The sequence below is a fragment of the Mustelus asterias genome, chromosome 1 (genome assembly GCF_964213995.1).
Source record: "Mustelus asterias chromosome 1, sMusAst1.hap1.1, whole genome shotgun sequence".
In the NCBI taxonomy this organism is placed as follows: Eukaryota; Metazoa; Chordata; class Chondrichthyes; order Carcharhiniformes; family Triakidae; genus Mustelus; species Mustelus asterias.
The window spans coordinates 3815413-3828406 of NC_135801.1; the positions used below are offsets into that span (position 1 = coordinate 3815413).

At 46.5% G+C, this 12994-nt stretch overlaps 1 protein-coding gene across 1 annotated transcript in view; it reads left to right on the forward strand.

Annotated features, from left to right (window-relative positions):
- The first annotated feature begins 2333 nt into the window (after window positions 1-2333).
- The window catches only part of LOC144487906 (MOB kinase activator 1B-like), a 30588-nt gene continuing 19927 nt past the window's right edge, over window positions 2334-12994 (forward strand). Inside the window, exon 1 of the mRNA XM_078205988.1 lies at window positions 2334-2768. Coding sequence (XP_078062114.1) covers window positions 2755-2768 — 14 coding nt within the window. The 5' untranslated portion in view covers window positions 2334-2754. The remainder of the gene's footprint in view (window positions 2769-12994) is intronic.

Genomic DNA, 12994 nt, shown 5'->3' on the forward strand with positions numbered 1-12994 from the left:
CTCCCTCAGTACTGACCCTCTGACAGTGCGGCACTCCCTCAGTACTGACCCTCTGACAGTGCCGCACTCCCTCAGTACTGACCCTCTGACAGTGCGGCACTCCCTCAGTACTGACCCTCTGACAGTGCCGCACTCCCTCAGTACTGACCCTCTGACAGTGCGGCACTCCCTCAGTACTGACCCTCTGACAGTGCGGCACTCCCTCAGTACTGACCCTCTGATAGTGCGGCACTCCCTCAGTACTGACCCTCTGACAGTGCGGCACTCCCTCAGTACTGACCCTCTGACAGTGCGGCACTCCCTCAGTACTGACCCTCTGACAGTGCGGCACTCCCTCAGCACTGACCCTCTGACAGTGCAGCACTCCCTCAGTACTGACCCTCTGACAGTGCAGCACTCCCTCAGTACTGACCCTCTGACAGTGCGGCACTCCCTCAGTACTGACCCTCTGACAGTGCGGCACTCCCTCAGCACTGACCCTCTGACAGTGCAGCACCTCAGTACTGACCCTCTGACAGTGCGGCACTCCCTCAGTACTGACCCTCTGACAGTGCGGCACTCCCTCAGTACTGACCCTCTGACAGTGCGGCACTCCCTCAGTACTGACCCTCTGACAGTGCGGCACTCCCTCAGTACTGACCCTCTGACAGTGCGGCACTGCTTCAGTACTGACCCTCTGACAGTGCAGCACTCCCTCAGTACTGACCCTCTGACAGTGCGGCACTCCCTCAGTACTGACCCTCTGACAGTGCGGCACTCCCTCAGTACTGACCCTCTGACAGTGCCGCACTCCCTCAGTACTGACCCTCTGACAGTGCGGCACTCCCTCAGTACTGACCCTCTGACAGTGCCGCACTCCCTCAGTACTGACCCTCTGACAGTGCCGCACTCCCTCAGTACTGACCCTCTGACAGTGCGGCACTCCCTCAGTACTGACCCTCTGACAGTGCGGCACTCCCTCAGTACTGACCCTCTGACAGTGCGGCACTCCCTCAGTACTGACCCTCTGACAGTGCGGCACTCCCTCAGCACTGACCCTCTGACAGTGCGGCACTCCCTCAGCACTGACCCTCTGACAGTGCGGCACTCCCTCAGCACTGACCCTCTGACAGTGCGGCACTCCCTCAGCACTGACCCTCTGACAGTGCGGCACTCCCTCAGCACTGATCCTCTGACAGTGCGGCACTCCCTCAGTACTGATCCTCTGACAGTGCGGCACTCCCTCAGTACTGACCCTCTGACAGTGCGGCACTCCCTCAGTACTGACCCTCTGACAGTGCGGCACTCCCTCAGAACTGACGCTCTGACAGTGCGGCACTCCCTCAGTACTGACCCTCTGACAGTGCGGCACTCCGTCAGTACTGACCCTCTGACAGTGCGGCACTCCCTCAGTACTGACCCTCTGGCAGTGTGGCACTCCCTCAGTACTGACCCTCTGACAGTGCGGCACTCCCTCAGTACTGACCCTCTGACAGTGCAGCACTCCCTCAGAACTGACCCTCTGACAGTGCAGCACTCCCTCAGAACTGACCCTCTGACAGTGCGGCACTCCCTCAGTACTGACCCTCTGACAGTGCAGCACTCCCTCAGAACTGACCCTCTGACAGTGCGGCACTCACTCAGCACTGACCCTCTGACAGTGCGGCACTCCCTCAGCACTGACCCTCTGACAGTGCGGCACTCCCTCAGCACTGACCCTCTGACAGTGCGGCACTCCCTCAGCACTGACCCTCTGACAATGCAGCATTCCCTCAGCACTGACCCTCTGACAGTGCAGCATTCCTTCCGTACTGTACTGGGAATGTCAGCATAGATTTCTGTGTCCAACCGACATAAACCCACAACCTTCTGACTCAGAGGTGGGATAATTTCCAATGAGCTGATGCTGACACACTATTAAACTGAACATGTTTTTTTTCTGAAAAATTAAAATTATTAGACAAAGAATTCTCCCAGATTCCCTTCAAATGAATCCATTTAAAAACACTTCGTAGTGAAAGATTTATCTCATCTCGTGCCTTTGTGGAAAGTACTGGTGCCTTTTATTTGTCATAGTGTCATTCGAGATTGCGAAAGGTTTTGCAAATGTCCAGAGATTATAATTAAAGACTTTATTAATGTCAGTTATTTCGCATTTTAATCTGACTGCAGAAAGCATAAACTCCCTAGTATCATTAATGCAGAAAAAATGCAAAAACTGAATCTAAAATCAATGCTGTATCGAGTCAGCAAGTCAGACAACATCTGCCAGAGAATAAAACAGATTCACAGCTCTGCTGAAGGGTGTGTAATGTTTGATCTCTTTCTGTGCACATTTGCTGAGACTTGCCTTTGTGCATTTAGTGGTGTTAAGATTCAGTGCGTTGTGTGTGTGTGTACTGCAGCTGCGGGCTAAATCAGCATCACGGTGACAGGAGCTGCGAAGGAGGAGGCTGGAAGGTCAGCAAAGCAACTGCAATCTCGCGAGTGGTGAGTCCCCACAACATCAGAACCAGCAGCAGAAGGAGCAGAGTCAGAACCCTGCAACCGGAGCAACAGCAAGGACCCACACGCAGGCAGGAGCAGGAGGGATCTGCTCCCGGAGACCAGCAAGCCGCACCAGGAACCTTCACCTGATCAAGCAGGAGGAGGAGGAGGAAGTGGCCACGTTCTGCCAACGAGCACCACCTGGTGGAATCCCACCCCATCTTCCGACCCCACCCTCAGACCGTGTTCCACGGGTTGTCCCCGGGTTCTGAGAACTTGGATGAGGCCATGAGTTTCTTATTGTGAGTATGAGAGCTGCTTGAATGCAGTTTCCATCCAAACCCGACCTCCAGATAGGGTCACAAACATATCAGATTGGAATGTATCAGATTGGAGTGAATCAGATTGGAATGGATCAGATTGGAATGGATCAGATTGGAGTGAATCAGATTGGAATGGATCAGATTGGAGTGAATCAGATTGTAATGGATCAGATTGGAATGGATCAGATTAGAATGGATCAGATTGGAATGAATCAGATTGGAGTGAATCAGATTGGAGTGAATCAGATTGGAGTGGATCAGATTGGAATGGATCAGATTGGAATGGATCAGATTGGAATGGATCAGATTGGAATGAATCAGATTGGAATGGATCAGATTGGAGTGAATCAGATTGGAATGCATCAGATTGGAATGAATCAGATTGGAATGAATGAGATTGGAGTGGATCAGATTGGAATGGATCAGATTGGAATGAATCAGATTGGAATGAATCAGAATGGAGTGAATCAGATTGGAATGGATCAGATTGAAGTGAATCAGATTGGAATGGATCAGATTGGAGTGAATCAGATTGGAATGGATCAGATTGGAATGGATCAGATTGGAATCGGTCAGATTGGAATGGATCAGATTGGAATGGATCAGATTGGAATGGATCAGATTGGAATGGATCAGACCGGAATGGATCATATTGGAATGGATCAGATTGGAATGAATCAGATTGGAATGAATCAGATTGGAATGGATCAGATTGGAATGGATCAGATTGGAATGGATCAGACCGGCATGGATCATATTGGAATGGATCAGATTGGAATGAATCAGATTGGAATGAATCAGATTGGAATGGATCAGATTGGAATGGATCATATTGGAATGAATCAGATTGGAATGGATCAGATTGGAATGGATCAGATTGGAGTGGATCAGATTGGAATGTATCAGATTGGAGTGAATCAGATTGGAATGGATCAGATTGGAATGGATCAGATTGGAGTGAATCAGATTGGAATGGATCAGATTGGAGTGAATCAGATTGGAATGGATCAGATTGGAATGGATCAGATTAGAATGGATCAGATTGGAATGAATCAGATTGGAGTGAATCAGATTGGAGTGAATCAGATTGGAGTGAATCAGATTGGAGTGAATCAGATTGGAGTGAATCAGATTGGAATGGATCAGATTGGAATGGATCAGATTGGAATGAATCAGATTGGAATGGATCAGATTGGAGTGAATCAGATTGGAATCGGTCAGATTGGAATGGATCAGATTGGAATGGATCAGATTGGAATGGATCAGATTGGAATGGATCAGACCGGAATGGATCATATTGGAATGGATCAGATTGGAATGAATCAGATTGGAATGAATCAGATTGGAATGGATCAGATTGGAATGGATCAGATTGGAATGGATCAGACCGGCATGGATCATATTGGAATGGATCAGATTGGAATGAATCAGATTGGAATGAATCAGATTGGAATGGATCAGATTGGAATGGATCATATTGGAATGAATCAGATTGGAATGGATCAGATTGGAATGGATCAGATTGGAGTGAATCAGATTGGAATGGATCAGATTGGAATGGATCAGATTGGAGTGAATCAGATTGGAATGGATCAGATTGGAGTGAATCAGATTGGAATGGATCAGATTGGAATGGATCCGATTAGAATGGATCAGATTGGAATGAATCAGATTGGAGTGAATCAGATTGGAGTGAATCAGATTGGAGTGAATCAGATTGGAATGGATCAGATTGGAATGGATCAGATTGGAATGAATCAGATTGGAATGGATCAGATTGGAGTGAATCAGATTGGAATGCATCAGATTGGAATGAATCAGATTGGAATGAATGAGATTGGAGTGGATCAGATTGGAATGGATCAGATTGGAATGAATCAGATTGGAATGAATCAGATTGGAATGAATCAGATTGGATTGAATGAGATTGGAGTGGATCAGATTGGAATGGATCAGATTGGAATGAATCAGATTGGAATGAATCAGAATGGAGTGAATCAGATTGGAATGGATCAGATTGAAGTGAATCAGATTGGAATGGATCAGATTGGAGTGAATCAGATTGGAATGGATCAGATTGGAATGGATCAGATTGGAATCGGTCAGATTGGAATGGATCAGATTGGAATGGATCAGATTGGAATGGATCAGATTGGAATGGATCAGACCGGAATGGATCATATTGGAATGGATCAGATTGGAATGAATCAGATTGGAATGAATCAGATTGGAATGGATCAGATTGGAATGGATCAGATTGGAATGGATCATATTGGAATGAATCAGATTGGAATGGATCAGATTGGAATGGATCAGATTGGAGTGGATCAGATTGGAGTGGATCAGATTGGAATGGATCAGATTGGAATGGATCAGATTGGAATGGATCATATTGGAGTGAATCAGATTGGAGTGAATCAGATTGGAATGGATCAGATTGGAATGGATCAGATTGGAATGGATCATATTGGAATGAATCAGATTGGAATGGATCAGATTGGAATGGATCAGATTGGAATGGATCATATTGGAATGAATCCGATTGGAGTGAATCAGATTGGAATGGATCAGATTGGAATGGATCAGATTGGAATGGATCATTTTGGAATGAATCAGATTGGAATGGATCAGATTGGAATGGATCAGATTGGAATGGATCATATTGGAATGAATCATATTGGAATGAATCAGATTGGAATGGATCAGATTGGAATGGATCAGATTGGAATGAATCAGATTGGAATGGATCAGATTGGAATCGGTCAGATTGGAATGAATCAGATTGGAATGGATCAGATTGGAATGGATCAGATTGGAATGGATCAGATTGGAGTGAATCAGATTGGAATGGATCAGATTGAAATGTATCAGATTGGAATGAATCAGATTGGAATGCATCAGATTGGATTGGATCAGATTGGAATGGATCAGATTGGAGTGAATCAGATTGGACTGGATCAGATTGGAATGGATCAGATTGGAATGGATCAGATTGGAATGAATCAGATTGGAATGAATCAGATTGGAATGGGTCAGATTGGAATGAATCAGTTTGGAATGGATCAGATTGGAATGGATCATATTGGAATCGGTCAGATTGGAATGTATCAGATTGGAATCGGTCAGATTGGAATGGATCAGATTGGAATGGATCAGATTGGAATGGATCAGATTGGAATGGATCAGATTGGAATGAATCAGATTGGAGTGAATCAGATTGGAATGGATCAGATTGGAATGGATCAGATTGGAATGAATCAGATTGGAATGAATCTGATTGGAATGGATCAGATTGGATTGGATCAGATTGGAATGGATCATATTGGAATGAATCAGATTGGAATGGATCAGATTGGAATGGATCAGATTGGATTGGATCAGATTGGAATGGATCATATTGGAATGGATCAGATTGGAATGGATCAGATTGGAATGCATCAGATTGGAGTGGATCAGTTTGGAATGGATCAGATTGGTGTGAATCAGATTGGAATGGATCAGATTGGAATGGATCAGATTGGAATGGATCATATTGGAATGAATCAGATTGGAATGGATCAGATTGGAATGGATCAGATTGGAATGGATCATATTGGAATGAATCCGATTGGAGTGAATCAGATTGGAATGGATCAGATTGGAATGGATCAGATTGGAATGGATCATATTGGAATGAATCAGATTGGAATGGATCAGATTGGAATGGATCAGATTGGAAGGAATCATATTGGAATGAATCAGATTGGAATGAATCAGATTGGAATGGATCAGATTGGAATGGATCAGATTGGAATGAATCAGATTGGAATGGATCAGATTGGAATGGATCAGATTGGAGTGAATCAGATTGGAATGGATCAGATTGGAATGAATCAGATTGGAATGAATCAGATTGGAATGAATCAGATTGGAATGGATCAGATTGGAATGGATCAGATTGGAGTGAATCAGATTGGAATGGATCAGATTGAAATGTATCAGATTGGAATGAATCAGATTGGAATGGATCAGATTGGATTGGATCAGATTGGAATGAATCAGATTGGAATGGATCAGATTGGAATGGATCAGATTGGAATGGATCAGATTGGAATGAATCAGATTGGAATGAATCAGATTGGAATGGGTCAGATTGGAATGAATCAGATTGGAATGGATCAGATTGTAATGGATCAGATTGGAATGAATCAGATTGGAATGGATCAGATTGGAATGAATCAGATTGGAATGTATCAGATTGGAATGGATCAGATTGGAATATATCAGATTGGAATGTATCAGATTGGAATGAATCAGATTGGAATGTATCTGATTGGAATGGATCTGATTGGAATGGATCATATTGGAATGGATCAGATTGGAATGGATCAGATTGGAATGGATCATATTGGAATGAATCAGATTGGAATGAATCAGATTGGAATGAATCAGATTGGAATGGATCAGATTGGAATGGATCAGATTGGAATGAATCAGATTGGAATGTATCAGATTGGAATGAATCAGATTGGAATGTATCTGATTGGAATGGATCATATTGGAATGAATCAGATTGGAATGGATCAGATTGGAATGGATCAGATTGGAATGAATCAGATTGGAATGAATCAGATTGGAATGGATCAGATTGGAATGGATCAGATTGGAGTGAATCAGATTGGAATGGATCAGATTGGTATGGATCAGATTGGAAAGTGTCAGATTGGAGCGTATCGGATTGAGAGATTTGTTAATAAAGCATACACTGAACACCAGGTATCATCACTGAATGGAGCCACGAGATCAGCTATTACTGCGATATATATCCCAACTGCCACTGCATTTCTCAGCAAGTTTGGGGGGATAGCGGGAGGGGTTGCACTGTGGCGGCAGGGCGGCGGGGTGGGAAGGTTGTGGGGGGTGCGGGGCGGAGGGTTGTGGGGGGAGGTGTGATGTTAATGAAATGTAAATCTTTAACACTTGACCTTTCACCTGTGGATAGATAATTATCGATAAAACAGGGCTGCCTCTGGCTGCTCACTTTGAGATTTAAGTTTGCCATCACTGAACGAAAGTGTCCATTTCATCCCAGCTGTTTTGTTTCTGGAATATTCCATAAATTATCATTTCAGTTTTCGAGAGCCCTCAGTTTAACGCTTCATGCCAATGGGAGCATTTTTCTTTTTTGAAAATGAATCTACATGGAGAATGGAGATGCAGGGTTGGTGTTTGTTCCGTAGCAGATTTTGAACAGTGAGGGAATTCAAGGATATGACAAACACAAGGGGTCACAAGTTCAAGGTGAGGGGGGCAAGGTTCAATACAGATATGCGGGGGACGTATTTTACACAGAGGGTGGTGGGGGCCTGGAATGCACTGCCAAGCAAGGTGATTGAGGCGGACACGCTAGGATCATTTAAGACTGATCTAGATAACCACATGAACAGACTGGGAATAGAGGGATACAAACGGATGGTCTAGTTAGGAACACATGATCGGTGCAGGCTTGGAGGGCCGAAGGGCCTGTTCCTGTGCTGTATTGTTCTTTGTTCTTTGTTCTTTGATATGCAGGTAGTGCAGGAAAGTGGAGTTCAGGTAGAAGATCTGATGGAGTGGCAGAACAGGCTTGAGGGGCCGAATGGCTGACTTTTGCCCCAGTTTCGTACATTTTTAACTTCTTCTGACACTCCCTGTGCAGTACTGAGGGAGCACCACCCTGCCAAAGGTGCCAAATTTTATTTGAGATGTTGTACTGAAGCCCCATCCTCGCAATCAAATGAAGATAAAAGTTCTCATGGCATTGTGTAAAAGTAGGAAAGAGAAAGACCCTCCTGCCTTCCTGGGGCTAATATTTATCCCTCAACTAACATCAGTAAAACAGATCAGCTGGTTATTATCCCAGTGCTGTTTATGGGATCTTGCTGTGCACAAGTTGTCTGTTGTGTTTCCCACATTACAACAGTGACAACACTTCAAAAGTACGTCATTGGCTGTAAAGTGTTTTCAGATGTCCTGAGGTTGTGAAAATGCATGCAGAATTCTGCTGCTTGTATCTTAAGCCACATTCCATTGAGTCCAAGTCCCCTTCAACCATCACTCCCTCTGCTCCCTGATCTGCAATGGTACCTCCCTGTCATTTTAATTTTAAAGCTCTTCACTTTGGTTTCTAATCCCCCTCCCAAACTCCGTAATTTCCTCCAGTCCCACAATCATCCGAAGGATTTACACTGTTCCAATCCTGACCTCTTACACATTCCCTGGTTTCATCATTCCACCACTGGCCATCTGTGTCTTCAGCTGCCTAACCCCTAGCTCTGCAATTCCTTCCCTAAACCTCTCTCTGGTTCTCTCTCTCTCTCACTCCCTCTCTCTCTTTTCCTTTATGACACATTTGAAGATCTACCTCTTTAACCAAGCTCTCGGTCACATCATTTGATATTTCCACAGGTGGTTTGATGCCAAACTTCCTTTGACAATTGCACCTGTAAGAGCTTTGGAGTGTTTCCCAGAAGAATATAAGAATTAGGATCAGAAGTAGGCCATTCAGCCCCTTGAGCCTGCTCCTACACTCACTCAGATCATGGCTGAATCTCAGCCTCAACTCCACTTTCCTGCACTATCCCCACATTCCTCGATTCCTGAGAATCCAAAAAAATCTATTGATCTCGCTTTTGAATATACTCAACGATTAAGCATCCACAGCTCTGAGGGGCAGAGAATTCCACAGAGTTTTTTGCTCTCGGAAAGTGGGCGTCGCTGGCTAGGCCAGCATTTGTTGCCCATCCCTAGTTGCCCTTGAGAAGGTGGTGGTGAGCTGCCTTCTTGAATCGCTGCAGTCCATGTTGTGTAGGTGCATCCACAGTGCTGTTAGGGAGGGAGTTCCAGGATTATGACCCAGTGACAGTGAAGGAATAGTGATATATTTCCAAGTCAGTATGGAGAGTGACTTGGAAGGGAACTTGCGGATGTCGGTGTTCCCAGGTATCTGCTGCCTGTGTCCTTCTCGACGGTAGAAGTCACGGGTTTGAAAGGTGCTGTTAAAGGAGCCTTGGTGAATTGCTGTAGTGTCTTGTAGATGATTCACACTATTGCCACTGTGTGCTGGTGCTGGAGGGAGTGAATAGTGAATACTTTGATTGAATTTACAATCCTTTCAGCAAAGCACCATGATTGCAAAACTCAGAACATAGTATCCAACATCAGATGTGATTCTTGGAACAGCCAACACTTGCTAGACAATCCTGAGTGTGCTAAGCATTACACTAACAACCAATTTACAAATATTAGTCGGGCTTACAGTGTGGGACTGGGATTGCTAGATTTAGTGAACTCAGCTTGTCATGTGTAAGAATCAGGCCATTCGGCTCAGTGGATCTATGCTCGCGTATATACTCCTCCCAGCCCACTTTGTCACATTTTATCACTGTATCCTTCTGTTCCTTTCTCCCTCATGTGTTTATCCAATTTCCCTTCAAATGTATCTAAGCTACTCACCTCAACCACTCCCCGTGGGAGTGAGTTCCACATTCTCCCCGCTCCCCGTGGGAGTGAGTCCCACAATCTCCCCACTCCCCGTGGGAGTGAGTCCCACATTCTCCCCACTCCCCATGGGAGCGAGTCCCACATTTTCCCCACTCCCTGTGGGAGCGAGTCCCACATTCTGCCCACTTCCTGGGGGAGCAAGTCCCACATTCTCCTCACTCCCTGTGGGAGCGAGTCCCACATTCTCCCCACTCCCTGTGGGAGCGAGTCCCACATTCTCCCCACTCCCTGTGGGAGCGAGTCCCACATTCTCCCCACTCCCTGTGGGAGCGAGTCCCACATTCTCCCCACTCCCTATGGGAGCGAGTCCCACATTCTCCCCACTCCCTGTGGGAGCGAGTCCCACATTCTCCCCACTCCCTGTGGGAGCGAGTCCCACACTCTCCCCACTCCCTATGGGAGCGAGTCCCACACTCTCCCCACTCCCTATGGGAGCGAGTCCCACACTCTCCCCACTCCCCATGGGAGCAAGTCCCACATTCTCCCCACTCCCCGTGGGAGCGAGTCCCACATTCTCCCCACTCCCTGTGGGAGCGAGTCCCACACTCTCCCCACTCCCTACGGGAGCGAGCCCCACACTCTCCCCACTCCCCGTGGGAGCGAGTCCCACATTCTCCCCACTCCCCGTGGGAGCGAGTCCCACATTCTCCCCACTCCCCGTGGGAGCGAGTCCCACATTCTCCCCACTCCCCGTGGGAGCGAGTCCCACATTCTCCCCACTCCCCTGTGGGAGCGAGTCCCACATTCTCCCCACTCCCCGTGGGAGCGAGTCCCACATTCTCCCCACTCCCTGTGGGAGCAAGTCCCACATTCTCCCCACTCCCCGTGGGAGCGAGTCCCACATTCTCCCCACTCCCTGTGGGAGCAAGTCCCACATTCTCCCCACTCCCCGTGGGAGCGAGTCCCACATTCTCCCCACTCCCTGTGGGAGCGAGTCCCACATTCTCCCCACTCCCCGTGGGAGCGAGTCCCACATTCTCCCCACTCCCTGTCTAGTTTCAGTCTCCACAATAATTGTAAACATCTTCCCTACGTCTGACCTTTCATAATTATGGGCGGCACGGTAGCACAGTGGTTAGCACTGCTGCTTCACAGCTCCAGGGACCTGGGTTCGATTCCCGGCTTGGGTCACTGTCTGTGTGGAGTTTGCACATTCTCCCCGTGTCTGCGTGGGTTTCCCCCGGGTATTCCGGTTTCCTCCCACAGTCCAAAGATGTGCGGGTTAGGTTGATTGGCCAGGTTAAAATTGCCCCTAGTGTCTTGAGATGCGTAGGTTAGAGGGATTAGTGGGTAAATGTGTAGGAATATGGGGATAGGGCCTGGGTAGGATTGTGGTTGGTGCAGATTCGATGGGCCGAATGGCCTCTTTCTGTACTGTAGGGTTTCTATGATTCTATGACCTCTGTCAGGTCACTCTGCAGCCTTCACTTTTCCGGAGACAAGTGCTCCTGTCTGTCAGTCTGTCCTGATAGTTATAACCACCCAGTTCTTGCAAATCTTTATTGCATCTTCTCCAGTGCCTCTGTATCCCTTGCACAATATCCAGCTGATATCCAGACTGAGGGTTTTTTTTAACCGCAGTCTTCCCCTTAACCTCCCCCCACTAGTTATTTCCATCTAATTTTGTAAATCTGTTACCCAGTGTGTGTCCCTCCGAGGGACGTGAATCATGGACAGGGACTGACAGGAGAAAGATAACTGTCAGTTTACAGTAAATGGAAGTGAAAACATATCTCTGATTCGCAGCCGTTGCCATGGCAATCTAGCAGGCTATGTTTTTCTTATTACAAAAAGGGGATGTTAAAATCACTGAACAGTCACCCTGTTACTGACTTGTAACCTTGGATCATTTTCTGAAGAGTTTAAGTTTATTTATTAGTGTCACAAGGAGGCTTAAATTAACACTGTAATGAAATTACTGTGAAAATCCCCTGGTCGCCACACTCCGGCACCTGTTCGAATGATTTGCAGGGCTCTGGGGAAAGAATGAGGGTGTGGTACACAGAGAGCTGGCACAGATATGATGGGCTGAAAGGTCTCCTCCTGTAACTTTGTTTTTTGACCTTTTGTGTGATTCTATCCCATGAACAGGCAGGTTAAAGGTCAGTTGCCCCAGTGGGTCTCCAAGGACACCGTGATGGCCAGAGTATCATGACTGTATAGAGGTCTATAAAATAATGAGGGGCACAGATCAGCTAGATAGTCAATATCTTTTCCCAAAGGTAGGGGTGTCTAAAACTAGAGGGCATAGGTTTAAGGTGAGAGGGGAGAGATACAAAAGTGTCTAGAGGGGCAATCTTTTTCACACAGAGGGTGGTGAGTGTCTGGAACAAGCTGCCAGAGGTAGTAGTAGAGGTGGGTACAATTTTGTCTTTTAAAAAGCGTTTAGACATATACATGGGTAAGATGTGTATAGAGGGATATGGGCCAAATGCGGGCAATTGGGACTAACTTAGGGGTTAAAAAAAGGGGCGGCATGGACAAGTTGGGCGGAAGGACCTGTTTCCATGCTGATGACTCTATGACTAGGGAAAAAAAACACATGGCCAATAAGGGAAGAAAATACTCTGGAACATTCTCCCCGGCTTCCTCAGGCGAGCGACACTAGACCAGAGGATCCAAGTGCTCCGAATAAAGACACTGATCTTCTGTATGATGTGATCTCTGTCCCAGTCAGTAACCAG